Source organism: Bos grunniens, chromosome 3 (assembly GCF_055505025.1).
Source record: "Bos grunniens cultivar Pamir isolate PY7600 chromosome 3, Bosgru_T2T1.0, whole genome shotgun sequence".
NCBI classification, from domain to species: domain Eukaryota; kingdom Metazoa; phylum Chordata; class Mammalia; order Artiodactyla; family Bovidae; genus Bos; species Bos grunniens.
The window spans coordinates 10907279-10930145 of NC_141167.1; the positions used below are offsets into that span (position 1 = coordinate 10907279).

At 37.5% G+C, this 22867-nt stretch overlaps 1 protein-coding gene across 15 annotated transcripts in view; it reads left to right on the plus strand.

Annotated features, from left to right (window-relative positions):
* The window catches only part of ZMYM4 (zinc finger MYM-type containing 4), a 165852-nt gene that overhangs the window by 4214 nt on the left and 138771 nt on the right, over positions 1 to 22867 (plus strand). For 5 of the 15 annotated variants that reach the window (XM_086378787.1, XM_086378718.1, XM_086378745.1 and 2 more), the window contains exon 2: positions 10401 to 10444. The exons of the other annotated variants lie outside the window; for them this stretch is intronic. Coding sequence is in view for 2 of the 5 variants with exons in the window: in XM_086378718.1 (XP_086234844.1) it covers positions 10412 to 10444 (33 nt within the window). In the remaining 3 variants the exon portion in view is untranslated. The remainder of the gene's footprint in view (positions 1 to 10400; positions 10445 to 22867) is intronic. 15 annotated transcript variants of the gene reach the window in all.

The window sequence follows — 22867 nt, forward strand, 5'->3', positions numbered from 1 at the left end:
TAGGTTTTCCATGTTATTTTACCAGTTTCATTGTGGAAGAAGGTTACAGCCAGTCTCTTTTAGGCTCCATAATCTATTTTGGTTTTGATATTTGGTTAGAATGTTTAGTAGAGTTGTTTTAAATGGTGCACATGATGCATGTGCTTCCCCCCCGCCCATATTTTTGTCTCCCTGCACTAAACTCTACATGGGTTCCATGTGTACATTCTGAGCAGTTAGTGGGAAGTGTGTACAAAAGTATAGTATCTTTTTAAAGAAGCTGTGGTACATATATAAAATGGAATATTACTCAGTCATAAAAAGGAACACGTTTGAAACAGTCCTAATGAAGGGGATGCATCTAGTGAGTCAGAAAGAGAAAAACAGTTACCATATACTAATGCATGTATATGGAATCTAGAAAGATGGCACTGATGAACCCGTTTGCAGAGCAGCAGTGGAGACAATAGACATCGAGTACAGACTTATGGACATGCCTGGGTGGGGGAGGAGGGGGAGTATGGCCAGAGTAACATGGAAACATGTATTACCATATTTAAAATAGATACCAAAGGGAGTTTGCTGTAGACTCAGGGAACTCAAACTGGGGCTGGATAACAACCTAGAGGGGTGGAATGGGGAGGGTGGTGGGAGAAATGTTCAGGCGGGAAGGGACATGGGTAAACCTATGGCTGATTCCTGTTGATGTTTGGTAGAAACAAATGTAATACTGTAAAGCAATTATCCTTTACTTAAAAATAAATTTAAAAAGTACAATATCTTTTAAAATAATCTGTTTGCCTTGAGGTAGTTTAAACTATATAGGCCTAGATAATAAATTTATTTAATCTGAAATTGCATTGATGTTGTTTTGGTGTTGTGTTTATGATACTTACTGCCTTTGACTTTTATAATCACAAGTCACAAAAAAATTGTTGAGTACCTGTGCCTGTTGGTGAACTGTGTTTTAGGCATTGTGCTACGGTATATGGTATGTATGATCATTTAGAATTACATATTCTGACTTGTCTGCTAAATTGTGAACTCCATAAGCATAGGGCCATTATATTCTTTTTTGAACCTCTAATACGTATGACCTCCATGTGATAGGGACTCAAAAATTGACTTTTGGTAGTTTACTTGTATTAGAGGCTCTATGGCTTGGGTACCAAGTTATCTGGTTTGTAGTTTTGCGACCTTCTGTTAATCTTTGATATCACCCTTTATATTCCAAATTCTCCTTTGTGAATTTAGATTTAAGGATCTTGTGATTGTTTTGGATTACAGTTAGATGGGAGAGTGTGTTTTAAAACCATTGACTTAACAACCTTAAATTCTTTGTAGGTCTGTCTCATGTCTTATTTTTATGTTTATGGGCACTTAGGACAATAGTAATACCTAAGGTAAGACTGATTTAATTGTATTCAGACTATATCTGAATGCCAGTCTCTCAATTTGTAAACATGGAGAAGCTGAATATGTGGGTGGGTGAGTACCACATCCATCTATCATCTCTGCTGTACAAAGAACCAAGTTCATATGAAGGCCAGTATTATACACACACACTCACATACTCTTTAAAGTCAGGATATTTTTCAGATATTATTTATGAGTTTGTTTAAGATTATAAAATTTTTATTTTCTGAACTAAGCTTTAAAATTCATAAGATAGGCTTATAAGTAGTGGGATTATTTTATGCATGGTTATTGTAATAAACTCTTATGAAGCATGAGCTCTGACTAAATCTGGTGACCATATTTTTTTGTGAAATTCCTTTATCTTTTCAAAGGTTACATACAAAATTATAATAACTTTTGTAAATGTATGTATTATTATCTGGTTTAGTAGATTGTATCCATTTTCTTATTTAAACTTTTCTGTATATTAACTTTGAGATATATGTGTGGCATATGTTTAAAAGAAAGAGAAAGCATATGTATATAAGTATTATACTTCCATTTTTGTAAAAACAAACTGACCTTTCTCTCCTCTTTACATATGTGTCTATACTTGTATATGTATGAGCTTGGAGAAAGTTGTGAAGGACGTATGTCAGCTGTTACCATTATCTTCAGCAGATGGGGATGAGAAAGGAAAAGGGAGACTAAGGGAAAATTTTGCAAAATGGAAAATTTCATGGGGTATAAAATTAAAGTGAAAATGTAAACTATGTTCTCATTGTAAATATGTTAAAATTGAACATGCATGTAGACAAGGAATAGAAAGTAACATGAACAAATGAAAACATTGATTTTACTATGTGATGGGATTATGGAGAAGTTTTGTTTTGTATTTCTGTTATTTTAATATTTTATAATAAAAAAATTGCAAAAGGTTAATCCCTCTTAATTCCTTAATGAACTTTTTATCTTTGGTTTTTCTATTAAATGTGTTGCTTAAGAACATGGTGGTACATATCATTAAAAATATTTGCAGTAAACATGTGCATAGTGTAAGTTATCTACTTACATATCTACTTCAAAATGCTCCTTATACATTGAGTGTATAAAGAGCATTTTGGAGAGACCATTCTAATGATGACAGTGATCCTGAATTGTTTTCACAGTGCGCATCTTGTAACTAGCAGAGAATTCTACAAATAATGATAATATTTATAAACATTTATGTGCCATTCTAAAGGTTTTACATGCAGTGTATTTTTTAATTCTCATTAATTCCATAAATAGTAGTCAACTATTACTGTCCTGTTTTATACAGGAGGAAACTGCAGCACAGAGAGAGCTCAAGGTCATGATATATTAGGCTAAAGTAAGATCAAGTGCCACTTGAAAAATTGTACTGTTTGATAAGTAGTATAGGTTAGAATTCATTATATTAACATACAGTAATTAATAAACATTGTACTTAGTTGCTCATGTCTGACTCTCTGTGGTCCCGTGGACTGGAGCCCAGTAGGCTCTTCCATCCATGACATTTTCCAGGCAAGAATACTGAAGTGAGTTGCCATTTCCTCCTCTGGGGAATCTTCCCGACTCAGGGACTGAACTCATGTCCTCTCTTGCATTGGCAAGTGGAATCTTTACCACTAGTGCCACCTGGGAAGCCTTTAGTAAACATATACATTAGTTATTAATATATGTGATACAAGGTAATATGTGTACATAATAGTATTGGTTCAGAATTCATTGTCTGGAATTTTTGGTTTTTAAAATAATATTGTAGTTAAGACTGCACTTCTACTGCAGGGAGCATGGGTTTGATCCCTGGTTGGGAAACTAAGATCCTACATGCCCTGTGGTGTGGCAAACAAAGCATTGAAATATATTTAAATCAAACTGATACAAATTATTTCTCAAGAAGCATCACATTAACTTTCTGCCTGTGAAATATATCTTGCGATAACCTTAAAGCATATCTTTGCATCTCACAGGCTTGTTTTTAAGAAATATACACTAAATATTTTAAAGCTATGATTCACTTAAAAGATAAAGCTTATGCTTCCTTTGAAAATGGAATGCTTTTATTATGTGATAAAATATAAGTAGATAAATGTACAGTTGCAATTTCTCTGGATATTTAGAAAATGTTTTTGAGCTCTGTGTTAGATCAATCACTTTTTTTTTTTAAGATCAACCACTTTTTAAAGAAGACTGACATTTCCTTTAAATATGCTGATTATTTTACTATGAGTTAACTGTATGTAATTATTTTCGCAAAAGAAAGAGAAAGGAATTTTAACATAGTATTAGGTTGTACCATACAGAATTGCTAATATTTGATCATTTTAACTACATAGATGCCTTTCCATGTGGCTCAACTCAGTAGTAGGAGCATGGACTTTACAAAGTCAGGTTATGTACAACCTCTAGTATTTAGCAATAGTATTCCTATGCCCAGTTTTTTATGCTTAGGGAATACTAATAATGTTATTTTAATTTCATTCATTCTGGTCTCACAGAAGCTTGAGCTAGCTGCCTTCCTGTCTTTGATGAAAGACAGTACATAAGCAAACCTTTTGTTGTCCAATATTTAGGCTCCCCACTATTCCTTGAGGCCAAGGATCACGTGTGTTCATTTTTTTTTTATATTTCCCAACATATAAATATACACAGTCACATATATACTACATATTCATAGGCAAGATTAAAAAACTGTACTGTATTTCATAATTCCGTATCAATGCCGAATATGAAAAATATATTGGGGCAGTGAATCCCCATGTTCTTAATACCCAGCTTTGACAAGTAAACAGTTATCAACATTTTGCCATTTTTTATCTCATCTTATTTCTTCCTGCCTTCCTTCTCTTTTTTTTTTTTGATGCAATAACTTCAAAGAAATCTCAGGTATCACATCATTTAATCTATAAATACTTCCGTATGCATTTTTAACAGGTAAACGACACAACCACAATGCTAAACAAAATTGATTTCCTTAATCCAGTTTAGATTTCTCTGATTATTAATAAGTGTCTTTTTACAATTGTTCTGTTTAAATTACTGTGCAAATGAGATTTACCTCATTTACTGTGCAAATGAGGCTTATATGTATCTTAAGTTTCTGTTAACTTTAACCATCCACCCTCCCACTTTTTCCCATGCTCTTTATTTGTTAAATATATTCCCTCTTTTGACCAGGAGAGTTTCCCACATTCTGGTTTTCGCTGATTGAATTCTCATGGTGTTTAACCTTTCATATTTCCCACAAAATAGATATAGAGCAGTTGTTCTCTATTTTGGCTGAAACATTAGGATTACTTGGAGAGCTCTTAAATATCTTGATTCTCAAATCAATTAAATCAATTCACAAGGTGGATTCTAGGCATCAGTATTTTTAAAGGCAATTTGATCTCTGGTTTCATTGCCTTTTCTAAATCCAGCTTGTACATTTGGAAGTTCTCGGTTCGTGTACAGCTGAAGTCTAGCTTAAAGTATTTTGAGCATAACTTTGCTACCTTGCGAAATGAGCACAATTGTATGGTAGTTTGAACATTCTTTGACATTGCTTTTCTTTGGGATTGGAATAAAAACTGACCTTTTCCAGGCCTGTGGCCATTGCTGAGTTTGCCAAATTTGCTGACATACTGAGTGCAGTATTTTTTTTTTTTAAACTTTACATAATTGTATTAGTTTTGCCAAATATGAGTGCAGTATTTTAACAGCATCATTTTTAAAGATTTGAAATAGCCCAGTTGGACGTCCATCACCTCCACTAGGTTTGTTTGTAGTAAAGATTCCTAAGGCTCCCTTGACTTCATACTCCAGAATGTCTGGCTCTAGGTGAGTGACCACACCATTGTGGTTATCTGGGCCATTAGGAGCTTTTTTGTATAGTTCTGTGTATTCTTGCCACCTCCTCTTAATCTCTTCTGTTTCTGTTAGGTCCATACTGCTTCTGTCCTTTATTGTGCCCATCTTTGCATGAAATGTTCGCTTGGTATTTCCAATTTTCTTGAAAAGATCTTTAGCCTTTTCCATTCTATAACTTTCCTCTATTTCTTTGCATTGTTCACTTATCTCTCCTTGCTATTCTCTGGGACTCTGCATTCAGTTGGGTTTATCTTTCCCTTTCTCCTTTGCCTTTCACTTCTCTTCTTCTCTCTATTTGTAAGGCCTCCTCAGACAACCATCTTGGCCTTGTTACATTTCTTTTTCTTGGGGATGGTTTTGAATACCACCCCCTGTACAATGTTATGAACCTCTGTCCATAGTTCTTCAGGCACTCTGTCTACCAGATCTAATTCCTTGAATCTATTTGTCACTTCCACTGTATAATCATAAGGAATTTGGTTTTTCCCTGGGTAGCGCACGTGGTAAAGGATCTGCCTGCAGTGCAGGATCTGAGTTTGATTCCTGGGTTGGGAAGATCCCCTGGAGGAGGAAATGGCAACCCACTCCAGTATTCTTGCCTGGAAAATCCCATGGACAGAGGAGCCTGATGGGCTACAGTCCATGGGGTCATGAAGAGTTAGACACTACTAAGCGACTAAACACTACCTGAATGGTCTAGTGGTTTTCCCTTATTTCTTCAGTTTAAGCCTGAATTTTGCAAGAAGGAACCTGTGATCTGAGGTCAGCTCTAGATCTTATTTTTGCTGATTGTGTAGAGCACTCCATCTTTGCTTGCAAAGAATATAATTAATCTAATTTTGATATTGACCATCTGTTAATGTCCATGTGTAGAGTCATCTTTTGTCTTCTTGGAAGAGGGTGTTTGCTATGACTAGTGTGTTCTCTTGGCAAAACTCTGTTAGTCTTTGCCTTGCTTCATTTTGTACTCCAAGGCCAAACTTGCCTGTCACTTCAGGTATCTCTTGACTTTCTCCTTTTGCATTCCAGTCCCCTATGATGAACATCTTTTTTTGATGTTCTAGAAGGTTTTGTAGATTTTTGTAGAACCTTTCAACCTCAGCTTCTTTGACATTAGTGATTGGAGCCTAGACTTGGATTACTGTGGTGTTGAATGGTTTGCCTTGGAAATGAACAGAGATCATTCTGTTGATTTTGAGATTGCATGCAAGTACTGCATTTTGGGCTCTCTTTTGACTGCGATGGCTACTCCATTTCTTCTAAGGGATTCTTGCCCACAGTAGTAGATAAAATGGTCATCTGAATTAAATTCGCCTATTCTGGTCCAGTTTAGTTGACTGATTCCTAAAATGTTGGTGTTCCCTTTTGCCATCTCCTACTTGACCACATCCAGCTTACCTTGATTCATGGACCTGAAATTCCAGGTTCCTATGCTGTTTATTTAACTTACATGCAGAGTACATCATGAGAAACGCTGGACTGGAAGAAACACAAGCTGGAATCAGGATTGCCGGGAGAAATATCAATAACCTCAGATATGCAGATGACACCACTCTTATGGCAGAAAGTAAAGAGGAACTCAAAAGCCTCTTGATGAAAGTGAAAGTGGAGAGTGAAAAAGTTGGCTTAAAGCTCAACATTCAGAAAACGAAGATCATGGCATCTGGTCCCATCACTTCATGGGAAATAGATGGGGAAACAGTGAAAACAGTGTCAGACTTTATTTTGGGGGGCTCCAAAATCACTACAGATGGTGACTGCAGCCATGAAATTAAAAGACGCTTACTCCTTGGAAGAAAAGTTATGACCAACCTAGATAGCATATTCAAAAGCAGAGACATTACTTTGCCAACAAAGGTCCGTCTAGTCAAGGCTGTGGTTTTTCCTGTGGTCATGTATGGATGTGAGTTGGACTGTGAAGAAGGCTGAGCGCCGAAGAATTGATGCTTTTGAACTGTGGTGTTGGAGAAGACTCTTGAGAGTCCCTTGGACTGCAAGGAGATCCAGCTAGTCCATTCTGAAGGAGATCAGCCCTGGGATTTCTTTGGAAGGAATGATGCTAAAGCTGAAACTCCAGTACTTTGGCCACCTCATGCGAAGAGTTGACTCATTGGAAAAGACTCTGATGCTGGGAGGGATTGGGGGCAGGAGGAGAAGGGGACGACAGAGAATGAGATGGCTGGATGGCATCACTGACTCGATGGACGTGAGTCTGAGTGGACTCTGGGAGTTGGTGATGGATAGGGAGGCCTGGCGTGCTGCAATTCATGGGGTCGCAAATAGTTGGACACGACTGGGCGACTGATCTGATCTGATCTGATGCAATATTTTATTCACAGCATTGGACTTCCACCACTTTCACAGGCACATCAACACCTGAGTGTTGTTTCCGCTTTGGCCCAACCTCTTCATCTTTCTGGAGCTTTTCTCTGCTCTTTCCTGGTAGCATTTTGGACACTTACCCTGGGGATTTATCTTCCAGTGTCATATCTTTTTGCCTTCTCATATTGTTCATGGGCTTTTCAAGGCATGAATACTGGAGTGGTTTGCCATTATCTTTTCCAGTGGACTATCTTTTGTTAGAACTCTCCACCATGATCCATCTGTCTTGAGTGACCCAAACCTGTGTCTCCTGCATTGCTGGCAATTATTTTCTGAATCACCAGGGAACCCCCTCAAATTCCACATTTTTAGATATTTATTGCAGCAGCATGCCTCTGTGTTCCAAAGGAAGTTGGTGGCTTTAAACAACAGAAATTTATTTCTACACAGTTCTGGAGGCTAGAAGTCCAAAATCGAGGTGTCAGCAGGGCCATGCCATGCCTGAAGACTCTAGGAAAGAATCCTTTGTCTCTTCTAACCTCTGGTGGCTCCACATGTTCTTTGATTTTTGTGGCAGCATAATTCTAGTCTTTCCCTCCATCTTCACACAGCCTTCTCTTTCTGTTTGTTCTTTTCTGTCTAAGGATGATTGTCATTGGATTTAGGGCCCACCCTAAACAAAGGTGATTTCGTTTCAAGATCTTTATATTAATTATATCTGCAAAGAAGTTTATTTCAAAAAGGTCACATTCTGAGATTCTAGGTACACAGATCTTTTGGGGGCCACAGTTTAACCTACAGCAGGATCTTTTACTTCCTGAGTCCTTTTTAAAGATGATTATTTTATATTTAAACAATTACTTGAAAAATTTCTTATGTCTTCAGTTAAGTTCAGTCACTCAGTCGTGTCTGAGTCTTTGTGACCCCATGGACTGCAGCATTTCAGGCTTCCCTGTCCCATTACCAACTCCATGAGCTTGCTCAAACTCATGTCCATTGAGTTGGTGATGCCATCCAGCCATCTCATGCTCCATTGTTCCCTTTGTCTCCTGCCTTCTATCTTTCCCAGCATCAGGGTCTTTTCCAGTGAGTCAGTTGTTCACATCAGGTGGGTAAAAGGAGCTTCAGCTTCAGCATCATTCCTTCCAATGAATATTTAGGACTGATTTTCTTTAGGATTGACTGGTTTGATCTCCTTGCTATCCAAGGGACTCTGAAGAGTCTTCTCCAACACCACAGTTCAAAAGCATCAATTCTTAGGTGCTCAGCTTTCTTTATGGTCCAACTCTCAAATCCATACATGACTACTGGAAAACCATTGCTTTGACTAGACGGACCTTTGTTGGCAAAGTAATGTCTCTGCTTTTTCACATGCTGTCTAGGTTTATCATAGCTTTTCTTCCAAGGAGCAAACATCTTTAAATTTCATGGCTATAGTCACCATCTGCAGTGATTTTGGAGCCCTCAAAAATAAAATCTCTCACTGTTTTCATTGTTTCTGCATCTATTTGCCATGAAGTGATGGGACCGGATGCCATGATCTTAGTTTTCTGAATGTTGAGTTTTAAGCCAATTTTTTCACTCTCCTCTTTCACTTTCATCAAGAGGCTCCTCAGTTCCTCTTTGCTTTCTGCCATCTGCATATCTGAGGTTATTGATATTTCTCCTGGGAATCTGGATTCCAGTTTGTGCTTCATCCATCTGGGCATTTCTCATGGTGTACTCTGCCTATAAGTTAAACAAGCAGGGTGACAGTTTCCCAATTTGGAACCAGACTATTGTTCCATGTCTGGTTCTGTTGCTTCTTGAAATATATATAGTGTCCAGTTTATGACTTTAATCATTTAAAATGTATAAGTCCGTGGCATTTGATACATTAACAGTGTTGTGCAACTGTTACCACTATTTCATCCCAAACAGAAACTCTGTATATTCATTAAGGTATAAGTCTCCATTGCCCTTTTCTCCAGCCTTTGGTGTGTTTGCTGCTTATTTTAGGTATTTCATATAAGTGAAATCTTAAGTATTTGACTTTTGGTGTCTGGCTTATTTCACATAGCATAATGTTGTAGGATATGTCAAAACTTCATTTTTTAAAATGGCTGAATTATGTATATAGCACATTTTGTTTTATCTGTTCCTCGGTTGATACTTTGGTTGTTTCTGCCTTTTGGCTGTTGTGAAAAATGCTGGTGTAAACGTTGCCATACAAGTATTTGAGTTCCTTCCTTCATTTTTTGGTTGGGTACCTAGAAATGAATTTGCTGGGTCACATGGAAATTTTATGCCTGTCGTTTTGAGGAGTCACCAAACTTTTCAACAGAGGCTGCACTGATTTCCATTCTCACTAGCAGTTCATGACTGTTCTGTTTTCTCTACATCCTCACCAATACTTGTTCTTTTCTTTTGGTAATAGCGGTCCTGGTGGGTGTGAAGTGTATCTCTTTGTGGTTTTTACCCCCAGTTTTATTGAGATCTAATTGACATACCAGATTGTAGAAGTTTAAGGTATACAGTATAAGGATTTGACTCACATACATCATGAAATGATTATCATAGTAAGTTTAGTGGACATCCATCATCTCATACAAATACAGACTTAGAAAAAAAGTTTTTTCTTGTAATGAGAATTCTTAGGACTTACTAACAACTTCCATATGTAATATACAGCAGTGTTAATTTTATTTATCATGATGTATATTCATTGTGGTTTTGATGTTTTTTCCAAGTATAATTTACAGTATTCAGTTGTACAGTAGGGTGATTAAATTATACAAACATATATATATATATGTATACATTCTTTTTCATATTCTTTTCTAATACAGGTTATTAGAAGATGTTGAATATAGTTCCCTGTGCCGTTCAGCAGGTACTTGTTGTTTATCCATTTTTATATACAGTACTGTGTTAATCCCAGATTCCTAATTTATTCCTCATTGTGTGTGTGTTTGTTGTTGTTGTTGTTTTGGCTGCCCTGCATGGCTTGTGGGATTTTAGTTCCCCAGCCAGGGACTGGGATTGAACCTGGCCCTCAGCAGTGAAAGCATCGAGTGTTGAACACTGGACCCCTAGGGAAGTCCCTGTTTTGATTACTGTAGTTTGTAAGAAGTTTGAAATTGGAAGGTACAGGTCCTCCAACTTTACTTTTTTTTCTAGATTGTTTTGTCTTTACTTGGGGTTTTTTAAAATTCGTAAGTTTAGGATTTTTGTTGATTTCTGCAGTAGTGCCATTGGAATTTTTATAGGCATTGGATTCAATCTGTGAATCTCCTGAGTAGTATGTTTCATCCCAGCACTATTAAATGTTGTGAATCAGTGAACATGGGATGTCTTCCAGTTTATTTAGGTCTTCTTTAATTTCTTTCATCAATGTTTTGTACACGTCCCTCAATGTGTAAGTTTTATACCTCCTTTGCTACAATATCAGTCAGAGTAATAGACCACACTGATAGAGTGAAGGGAAAAAGCATGATAATCTTTGTTGATGTAGGGGAAATAAAGCATTTGAAAAGAACCAACATCCTTTTATAAAAACACTCAAGAAACTAGGAATAGAAGGAAACTTTCTCAATATGATAAAGTCTATATATGAAAAATCGTAGCTAACATCATTTTTGATGATGAAAGACTGAAAAAATTTCCCCTCAGAGTAGGAATAAGACAGAGATGCCCTCTTTTGGCATTTCTGTTCAACGTGGTATATGAAGTTTTAGCCAAAGCATTTAGGCAAGAAAGAAATAAAAGATCCTAATTGCAAAGAAAGAAGTAAAACTATATTTACAGAGGATATGACCTTGTATGTAGAAGCCTGTAAAAATCCTCCTCCTCCCCAAAAAATCAAGCCCTCTGAGAAATTAAAGTTCAGGATACAAAAAATAAATAACTTAGTTTTATTTCTATATACTATCAATGAACAACCCCAAAAGGAAATAAAAAAATGATTTTGTTTATATTATAATCAAAAAGAATAAAATACTTGTATTTATCCTTTTGACTTAATTCCAGTAGTCCTCGAGTCTCCCCTTTTGGCCAAAAAGATGTTCCTAGGCTCATTGGCTCATCTTGTATATTACCACTTCAGCCTTGGAATTAACTCCAAGTGGGAAATGGTAGTTTATAGACCATAGACTGAACTCAGGCAAGTCTTTTGACTTTGGAGTTTTTTTGAGATGGTATCAGCTGAATATTTCGCATTTACTCCTCAGTCACACCTATGCTTTTCCTTCTGTTTCACCACTTAAATTCTCTTTAAAATCACTGAAATGACCTGATAATCACCAAGTCTAACGGATGCTTTTTCAGAACTTTCCTTTTTTGATCTTTGTTAAACATCTGACCCTATTACCCATTCTTTCCTTGAAACTTCTCCCTTAGGTATAAGATGGCATTCTCGTGGTTCTTCTCTTGAATTGATTCTTTTCAGTCACCTCTGACTTTGCTTGCCCAGTAGGTCTTGTTCCCCCAGCTGCATTTTTGTTGGGTAATTCCTTCTACAGTGATTTTAGCCATTACCCATTAAATACATTATGTGATTTCCTTCCTTTGCTTCTCTGTTGTCTCTAAAATTCAAAATCAGTGTTTCCAAATGTGAGCTTTGACTCACATTTTGATGTCTTGTGAGTATTGCTAACTCAGTATACCTAAAATGGAATTCTCTATATCCTTGACAGGTACTTAATCTTCCAAATAGTGCCCTATTCCTTCTGAACCTGTTTTTCTTCCTGTATTATCACCCAACTTAGAGACTTCTGAGTCATCTTGCTTATTCCTTTTCCCTTATCAATCCAGTTTAGATTGGTAAATCTTGTTGAGATTATCTGAAATTATTTTTAAAACTTCAGTGCTACTGCCAACACCCTAGTTCTAGTACTTAAAATGCTTTGTCTTTTTACTTTCTATGCCTTTACAATTCTTGTTTTCCCTTTCTGTAATCTACTGTTTCCTATTCCCCATTCATTTTATACACCGGAGACTGAAGTATCTTCAGAAATGAAAATCTGTTCATCTATAAGGTAACATGTTGACCCCCTCACTATTCTAATTCCCTTAGATACTCTTTGAATTCTCTCCCTGTGGCAAGAGGCAGGTTGCTTCACAGCTCTTACTCTCATCCTGGAAATTTTCTTTTCCTTCATGGGAGAGTTTCTTTCTGGTTGTCTTTGCTGCTATTATGTTACCTTGGTGGGGGTTCTGCTTGGGCTCTGCAACCCAAATATGGAGACAAAATCTTAGCTTAATTCCACCCAATACAGCTGAGACCAGGCTATGATTTTTTACACAGGACTATTAAAAAAGTTTGCTTTTAACTTTTAATAGAGAATGAGATGGCTGGATGGCATCACTGAGGCAATTAACATTTACTTGGGCTAACTTCGGGAGGTGGTGAAGGACAGGGAGGCCTGGTGTGCTGTAGGTCATGGGGTCTCACCGAGTTGGACACAACTGGGTGACTGAACAACAACAGTTAAAAGTTTAGCATAGTAGGAGGGAATTTGAAAACAAATATAGCTGGCTTTTACATAGGCTGATCTAGGAGAAATGGGTAACATTTACCTACTAAGCCTTCGGCTTATTGTCTAGTGAATAGAGGATGTCTTCTCTTTGCAACCTGGAAGCAGTTTGAGATCTGAGGGAAAGAACTTATTTCCAGGATGAGAGTAAGAGCTGTGAAGCAACCTGCCTCTTGCCACAGGGAGAGAATTCAAAGAGTATCTAAGGGAATTAGAATAGTGAGGGGGTCAACATGTTACCTTATAGATGAACTTATTCCTCTCTCCTTTCTTCTGAGGATCTAGCATCCTGACCTGTAATTTCTTGTTTTTTGGCTGACTAACATTGGGACTAGTTCACTTCAGGAGATTCAGTCTCCTTTCTGCAGAGATGTAGTGTTATGTTAGTCTTTGGCTACAATAGAGCAAACAGACCAACATTTGTGTAAGACAGATTGGCTTATTCAACATATATATAAGATGTGTCACACAGCCATGGAGTTTCAGAGTTGGACACGACTGAGCCACTGAACTGAACACATGGTTCTAGGTGCTGGAGAAATAGTAATGAACAAGAAAGACAAGGTTCATGCTGGTGGTGGGGGTGCAAGACAGAAAATAAGAAATGGATAAAATAATTTCAGGTAGTGAAGAAAATAAGAGAGCATAAGATAATATGGTAGTGAGTAATTGGGGTGGAAACAAACAATATTAGATATTTCTCTAAGAAGCCAGCTTGTGGTTTTTAAATAAGATCTCTTAAAAAGGTTCCTTTAGTTCCTGTGTATAGGGTGATCTTCAGGCAGCATGATGGGAAAGAGGATGAATTAGGAGGTTCTCGGTGTAATTTTTGTGTAAAGGTAACCATTGTTTGAGGAAGGTAGAGATGGTGAGAATTGGTTGTAATACATTTTGGAGATGGAGTCAGTACAACTTGTGGATTGATTGAATAGGGAAATAAGACTGCAGACCTCTGGGTTTTCACCTGGATGAGCTAGATACTTCGTGGCACCATAAACTGAGATGGGAAAATGGAAAAGAATACACATAGTAATGAGGATAAGGGAAGTGAAGTGAAGTGAAAGTCGCTCAGTTGTATGACTCTTTGCGACCCCATGGACTGTATAGCCTGTCATGCTCCTCTGTCCGTGGAATTCTCCAGGCCAGAATACTGGAGTGGGTAGCCGTTTCCTTCTGCAGGGATCTTCCCAACCCAGGGATCGAACCCAGGTCTCCCACATTGCAGGTGGATTCTTTGCTGTCTGAACCAGCAGGGAAGCCCTGGAGGTTTTACCAAGATAGGAAGAAACTGTTATTTCCTTACATTAGATTACTGGTCTAAATTGCTTGTGATAAGAATATAACAGCTTCACTGTAAAGTATACATCAGAGTCTCAACTTTGATATTGTTGAGGTTTTGAACCAGGTAATGTGTATGGGGTAGAGCGAGTTGCCCTGTGTATTTTGGATGTTTAGCAGTATACCTGTTCTTTACCAACTGCATGCCAGTAGCACTGACTCCCCATTGTGAGAACTGAAAATACCTCCAGGCATGGCCAGATGTCTCCTGAGGGGCATGATTGCCCCTCGTTGAGTACCACGGCTCTAGATATAGCCTAAAGACCTATCAAATGGTTCCAACTACTTCTCATTCCGTTCTCTTATATAAATTCTGTCAATACAGCTATGTTGATTGACATGCTACTTTTCTTGCTTTTGTGCCTTTTAAAAAAATCGTGTTTTATTCAGCCATAATTGTTTCCTGATTTTTTAACCTAAATTTTTACCCCGAGCACTGCTTCTGTTATTAAAAATATGCTTGTAAACATAACTTTAATGGCTTTAAAATGATAATATTTTTAAGTTGTAATACTTTATAACTTTAAAATATTTTAAATTGTAATAATCTGTGGTATAGATAGACCATAATGTGGGAATATCCTCCAATTCTTAGGTTGTTTAAAATCTTTTCCTGTTAAAAGTGAGGCTAAACTGGTTGGATGAAGCACAAGCTGGAATCAAGATTGCTGGGAGAAATATCAACAACCTCAGATACGCAGATGACACCACCCTCATGGCAGAAAGCAAAGAAGAACTAAAGAGCCTCTTGACGAAAGTACAAGAGGAGAGTGAAAAAGTTGGCTTAAAACTCAACATTCAGAAAACTAAGATCATGGCCTCTGGTCCCATCACTTCATGGCAAATAGATGGGGAAACAGTGGAAACAGTGAGAGGCTACTTTTGGGGGCTCCAAAATCACTGCAGATAGTGACTGCAGCCATGAAATTAAAAGACGCTTGCTCCTTGGAAGAAAAGCTATTACCAACCTAGACAGCTTATTAAAAACCAGAGACATTATTTTGCCAGCAAAGGTCCCTCTAGTCAAGGCTATGGTTTTTCCATTAGTCATGTATGGATGTGAGAATTGGACTATAAAGAAAGCTGAGCGCTGAAGAATTGATGCTTTAAAAAAAAAAAAAAAAGAATTGATGCTTTTGAACTGTGGTATTGGAGAAGATTCTTGAGAGTCCCTTGGACTATGAGGAGATCCAACCAGTTCATCCTAAAAGCAATCAGTGCTGAATATTCATTGGAAGGAGTGATGCTCAAGCTGAAACTCCAATACTTTGGCCACCTGATGCAAAGAACTGACTCATTGGAAAAGACCCTGATGCTGAGAAAGATTGAATGCAGGTGGAGAAGGGGACGACAGAGGATGAGATGGTTGGATGGCATCACTGACGCAATGGACATGAGTTTGAGCAAGCTCCGGGAGTTGGTGATGGACAGGAAGGCCTGGTGTGCTGCAGTCCATGGTGTTACAAAGAGTCAGACATGACTGAGCGACTGAACTGAAACTGGCTAAACTGGTTGGGGGATGTTGGGACCAGTGAGTGATAGCCAAGGGTTTGAGGTTTCCTCCTGGGATAAGAAAAATATTCTAAAATCGATTGTGGTCATGGTTATGTAACTCTGAGTATACTAACACTCATTGGGTTGTGTACTTTAGATGTGTGATGTGAATTATGTGGCATCTCATTGAAGTTGTTATAGAAAAAGGTTTAAAGCAAACAGCTTTCTGTGTAACTTTTTACAAGTTTTTTTTTTTAAACTATTTTATTTTTGGTTGTGATGGGTCTTTGTTGTTGGTCACAGGTTTTCTCTAGTTGCAGCAGGTGGGGTCTGCTCTTCATTGTGGTGCACCGCTTTCTCATTGAGGTGGCTTCTCTTTTTTTGGAGAACAGGCTCTCAGCACACGGGCTTCAGTAGTTGGGGCACAGAGGCTTAGTTGCTCTGTGGCATGTGGAATCTTTCTAGACCAGAGATCGAGCCTGTGTTCCCTGCATCGGCAGGCAGGCTCTTATCCACTGTACCACCAGGGAAGTCTGATTGTGTGTAACTTCTGTCTGTAACTCTAGAAGTGAAACTACTGATTCAAGGCATGTGAAAAATATATTTACGGTTTATTGAGGTATTCTATATGGAGTAACATTTATCCCTTTTACTGTACAGTACATTCTGTAACTTATTGAACTACCAACAGAGTCAGGATCCAGAACAGTTCCATCAACCCCCAAACCCTCATGTCCCTTACAGCCAGCCGTTCCCCTACCTCTGCCCTGATCCGTTTTCTCTTCCGCAATTCTGCATTTTCAGAAAACCATATAAATAACATCATACAGTATGCAGCCTTATGAATTTTGTTTTTTTCACTTAGCATAATGCATTTGAAATTTATCCATATTGTTGCATGTGTCAGCAGTTCCTTTTTATTGGTGACTAACATTCCTTTTTGTGGATGTACCAAAATCTATCAACTTTCCAGTTGAAAAACAATTGTTTCTAGTTTTTGGTGATTATGAGTAAAGTCATAATAAATATTTGCCTATAAGTGTTTTTTATTTGGCTGCCCTGGTCTTTGTTGTGGTGTGCTGACTTCTCTAGTCGTGCGTGCAGGCTTCTCTTTGTGTAGTGTGGGCTTCTTGTGTTGTGGAGCTCAGGCTCTAGAGTGCATGGAGTTAATTGCACCATGGCATGTGAGATCTTAGTTCTTCAACCATGTCCCCTGAATTGGAAGATGGATTCTTAACCACTGGACCACCAGGAAGGTCCCTGCCTATAGATTTTTTTCTTTTCCTAAGCACTATATTATTGCAGGGATATACTATAACACTTTGCTCTTTCAAAAAAAGTTTAAAGCAAAGTATACAAATGGGGAAAACCCCTTCATTTTCAAGAAGGAATTAATGAGGAAAAAGCTTATTACGTTGGGTGTAATTTCTTTATACTTGTTCATAATGAACAATGATTTTGAGGCAGTTTATGAAAAGATGTATAGGGAGAAAAGATTAAAAGAAATAAGAACCATAATAGGAAAATATAGATAATTCTAATGTGATTGATGAGAGAATACGGTTAGGTATGTATGTGCCATTATTAACTGGAGCAAACATTACTGAATCTGCTAAAAAAAACCAGTATCTTCTAGCACTTATTCTAAAAGTAATTTCAGACGTGAATCTTCAGTAGGAGACTCTGAGTAAAGGAACAATAACATCTCCTTTTCAACAGGAAACATCAGTCTGAACTTCTTGCTTATAGGTTTTTGTATACACATACATTTTCATTTCCTTTGGGTAAATAATTAGGTGTGGGATTGCTGGGTCATATCTGTTTTCTTATGTTGCATTTTAAGAGTTATTTTTGTATTTTGGATATAAATCTTTTACTTGATATGTGTTTTGGAAATATTTTTTCCTAGTCTGTGGCTCAACTTCATATTCTTAAGTATTTTTCAAAGAGTAGAAATTGAGATTGAAGTGGGTGAATACACACACAGACACAAATTTAATTTTGTGGGAATAAGCACGTAGATCATGTCAAAGGACCCAATAGAAAACATCATGATGTATTTCTTTTTTTTTGTTTCAAAAAAAGCAACTATTTGCATTTCCCTGAATGCTAGTGAGATTATGCATTTGTTTTGACTAGCTGTGTTTCATCTGCCAAGAATTATTTGCCTCTCCATACCATTTGTTTAATTTCACATTGGAATATTTCTCTCTTTATTGTTGGATTTGAAAGAGAACTTTATATATTGTAGATATTATGCCTTTGAATATTATATGCATTGCAGATATTTTCTTCCAGTTTATTGCTTGTCTTTTCACATTTTTAAATGGGTAGAAAATGTTTTCATTTTTATGTAGTTGAACTTGTCACTTTTTCTTATTTATGCCTTAGTAGTTTTCTGTATTGCTTAGAAATATCTTCCCTAGTTAAAGATCATAAAGAAGTTTCTACTTTATTTTCTTCTAGGAATTTTACTATGTTGTTATTTTGTTGGCATTGTTGTGCATTTATTTTTTTACATTAAATTATTACTTCCCCTGAAAAAAAAAAAACCAAAAAAACAAAAAAAGCAACTTGTTATTGAATTATAGTTGATTTACAGTGGTGTGTTAGTTTCAGGTGTGTGGCAGATTGAGTCAGTCATACATGTATTTATCTATTTTTTTCATATTTCTTTTCCATTATAGTTAATTACAAGATACTGAACATAGTTTCATGTGTCATACAATAAGTCTTTGTTGTTTATTTAGTATAGAGAAGTGTGTCTCTGTTAATCCTACATTCCTAATTTATCATTCCTCCCTTTTCCTCTTTGGTAACCATAAACTTGTTTTCTATGTCTGTGAGTCTGTTTCTGCTTTGTAAATAAGTTCATCTGTATCATTTTTTCAGATTCCACATGTAAGTTTCTAGATCATTCATATTGCTGTAAATGACATTATTTCATTCTGTTTTATGGCTGAGTAATACTCCTTTATATATTTTCATATATATACACACACACACACAGGCACGCGTGCACACATACCACATCTGGTTTCTGCATTCATCTGTCAGTGGACATTTAGGTTAATTCCCTGTGTTTATGTCAAAGAGTGTTCTGCCTGTGTCTTCCTCTAGAAGTTTATAGTATCCCGTCTTATATGTAGGTCTTGAATCCATTTTGAGTTTGTTTTGTGTGTAGTGTGTATCTGATTTCACTCTTTTACGTGTAGCTGTCCAGTTTTCCCAGCATCACTTGTTGAAGAGGCTGTCTTTTCTCCACAGTACATCCTTGCCTCCTCTGTCATAGATTTGTCAGACGTAAGCATATGAGTATATTTCTGGGCCTTCTGTCCTCTTCCATTGATCTAGTGTCTGGTTTGGTAATTTGAGTTTGATTACTGTAGCTTTGTAATATAGCCTGAAGTTAGGGAGTCTGACTCCTTCAGCTTTATTCTTCGTTCTCAAGATTGTTATGGCTATTCAGGATCTTTTGTGTTTCCATACAAAATTTAAAATTATTTGTTCTAGTTCTGTGAAAAATGCCATGGTAGTTTGATAGGGATTGCATTGAATCTGTAGATTGCCTTGGGTAGTATGGTTATTTTTAACAGTATTGATTTTTCCCATCCAAGAACACAATATATCTTTCCATTTGTGTTGACTTCAATGTCTCTCATCAGTGTCTTACAGTTTTTGGAGTACAAGCTTTTTGCCTCCTGAGGTAGATTTATTCCTAGGTATTTTATTGTTTTTGGTGCAGTGATAAGCAGGATTGTTTCTTTAATTTCTGTTTTTGATAATTTGTTGTTAGTGTGTAGAAATGTAAAAGGCTTCTGTATGTTAATTTTGTATTTGGTAACTTTACCAAATTCACTGATGAGTTCTAGTAGTTTTCTGGTGGCATCTCTAGGATTTTCTGTCTATACTATCATGTTATCTGCAGACATTGACAGTTGTAGTTCTTCCTTCCCATTCGGATTCCTTTGTTTTTCTTTTCTGAGGCTATGGCTAGGACTTTGCAAACTGTTGAATAACAGTGGTGAAAGTGTCCTTCCTTGTCTTGTTTCTGGTCTTGGAAGGAATGCTTTGAACTTTCCATTGTTGAGTGTGATGTTAGCCATGGGTTTGTCATATGTGACCTTTATTATGTTGAGATATGTTCCCTCTGTGCCTGCTTTCTAGAGAGTTATTTTCAATGGATATTGAGTTCTGTCAGAAGCATTTTCTGCATCTATTGAGATGATTCTGTGGTTTTTATTCTTTAGTTTGTTAATATGATGTACCATATTGATCTTTGGATATTGAAAAATCCTTGCTTTCCTGGGATAAATCACACTTTATCACGATGTATGATCCTTTTAATGTATTGTTGGGTTTGGTTTGCTAGTATTTTGTTGAGGATTTTTGTATCTGTTGTTCATCAGTGATAAGTTCAGTTCAGTTGCTCAGTTCTCTCTGACTCTTTGCGACCTCATGGACCGAAGGATGCCAGGTTTCCCTGGCCATCACCAACTCCCAGAGCTTGCTCAAACTCATGTCCATTGAGTCGGTAATGCTATCCAACCATCTCATCCTCTGTTGTCCCCTTCTCCTGCCTTCAGTCTTTCCCAGTATCAGGATGTTTTCTAATGAGTCAGTTCTTCGCATCAGGTGGCCAAAGTATTGGAGTTTCAGGCAGCATCATTCCTTCCAATGAATATCAGGGCTGATTTTATTTTAGGATTGACTAGTTTGATCTCCTTGCAGTCCAAAGGACTCTGAAGAGTCTTCTCCAACACCATAGTTCAAAAGCATCAATTCTTTGGTGCTCAGCTTTCTTTAGAGTCCACTCTCACATCCATACATGACTATTGGAAAAAACATGACTTTGACTATATGGACCTTTGTTGGCAAAGTAATGTCTCTGCTTTTTAATATGCTGTCTATGTTGGTCATAGCTTTTCCTCCAAGGAGCAAGTGTCTTTTAATTTCATGGCTGCGGGCACCATCTACAGTGATTCTGGAGCCCAAAGAAATAAAGTCTGTCACTGTTTCCATTGTTTCTCCATCTGTTGCCATGAAGTAATGGGACTGGATGCTGTGGGAGCTTCGTGTTTTGAATATCGAGTTTTAAGCCAGCTTTTTCCCTCTCCTCTTTGACTTTCATCAGGAGGCCCTTTAGTTCTTCATCGCTTTCTGCCATGAGGGTGGTGTCATCTGCATATCTGAGGTTATTGATATTTCTCCCAGCAATCTTGATTCGAGCTTGTGCTTCATCTAGCCTGGCATTTCTCATGATGTACTCTGTATATAAATTAAATAAGCAGGGTAACAGCATACAGCTGTTGACGTACTCCTTTCCCAATTTGGACCAGTCTGTTGTTCCATGTCTGGTTTTAACTGTTGCTTCTTGACCTGCGTGCAGATTTCTCAGGAGGCAGGTAAGGTGGTCTGGTATTCCCATCTCTTGAAGAGCTTTCACAGTTTGTTGTGATCCACACAGTCAAAGGCTTTGGCATAGTCAATAAAGCAGAAGTAGATGTTTTTCTGGAATTCTCTTGCTTTTTCTGTGATCCAGTGGATGTTGGCAATTTGATCTCTGGTTCCTTTGCCTTTTCTAAATCCAGCTTGAACATCTGGAAGTTCTCAGTTGAACCCTAGCTTGGAGATTATCATCAGTGATACTGGCCTGTAATATTTTTTGTGTGTGATATCTTTGCCTGCTGTTGGCAGAGGTGTTCCTTTCTCTGCAATAAAAAGCAGTAGAGAAGATAAATGAAATTAAAAGCTAGTTCTTCGAAATGATAGACAAAATTGACTAACGGTTACCCAGACTCATCAAGAAAAAATGGAGAGAGCTCAAATCAGTAAAATCGGATGAAAAAGGTGAAGTTGCAACTGACTCCACAGAAATACAAAGGGTCATAAGAGACTACTGTGAACAGCTGCTGCTGCTGCTGCTAAGTCACTTCAGTCGTGTCCAACTCTGTGCGACCCCATAGACAGCAGCCCACCAGGCTCTCCCGTCCCTGGGATTCTCCAGGCAAGAACACCGGAATGGGTTGCCATTTGCTTTTCCAATGCACAAAGTGAAAAGTGAAAGTGAAGTTGTGCCCGACTGTCAGCAACCCCATGGACTGCAGCCCATCGGGCTCCTCCGTCCATGGGATTTTCCAGGCAAGAGTACTGGAGTGGGTTGCCATTGCCTTCTCCAACTGTGAACAGCAGCATGCCAATAAAGTGGACAACCTAGAAAAAGTGGACAAATTCTTAGATACAATCTCCTAAGACTGAAACAGTAAGAAATAGAAAATATGAACAAACCAGTTATCAGTACTGAAACTGAATCAGTAATTTAAAACAAGTCCAGGATCAGATGGCTTCACCGGTGAATTCTACTAAACATTTAGAGAAGAGTTAACATCTGTTCGTCTCAAAGTCTTTTAAAAAATTTCAGAGGAAGGAACATTTCTGAAGTCATTTTATGAGGCCACCATCACCCTTATACTCAAAGCAGACACATTTATCACAAAAAAACAAAATTCCAGACTAATATCACTGATGAGCATAGATGCAAAATAGTCTTCAACAAAATACTAGCAAACTGAATCCAGCAATATATTTGAGAGATCATACACACTGATCAAGTGGGATTTATCTCATGGATATAAGTATTTTTCAATATCCAGAAATCAATCAATGTAATATACCACATTAACAAATTGAAGAATAAAAACCATGGTGTATTTTTCAGAATCCCCTGAAGGAATTCACCACCCGTCCCCCCTTTACAATACACAAATACCCATCCAGTTTCTGTCTATCCCAGACCTTTTGAAGTAGAATATGGGGGAGAAAGTGGAAGATTGCAGAATAGGAACCATTGACAGTAGAATTTGGCCCTGGTCCTTAGCAGTAACAACAGTTTGTGTTTCCTTATGTATAAGATGGAAATAAAGACACTCTAACTCTCTTAGTAGGTTTCA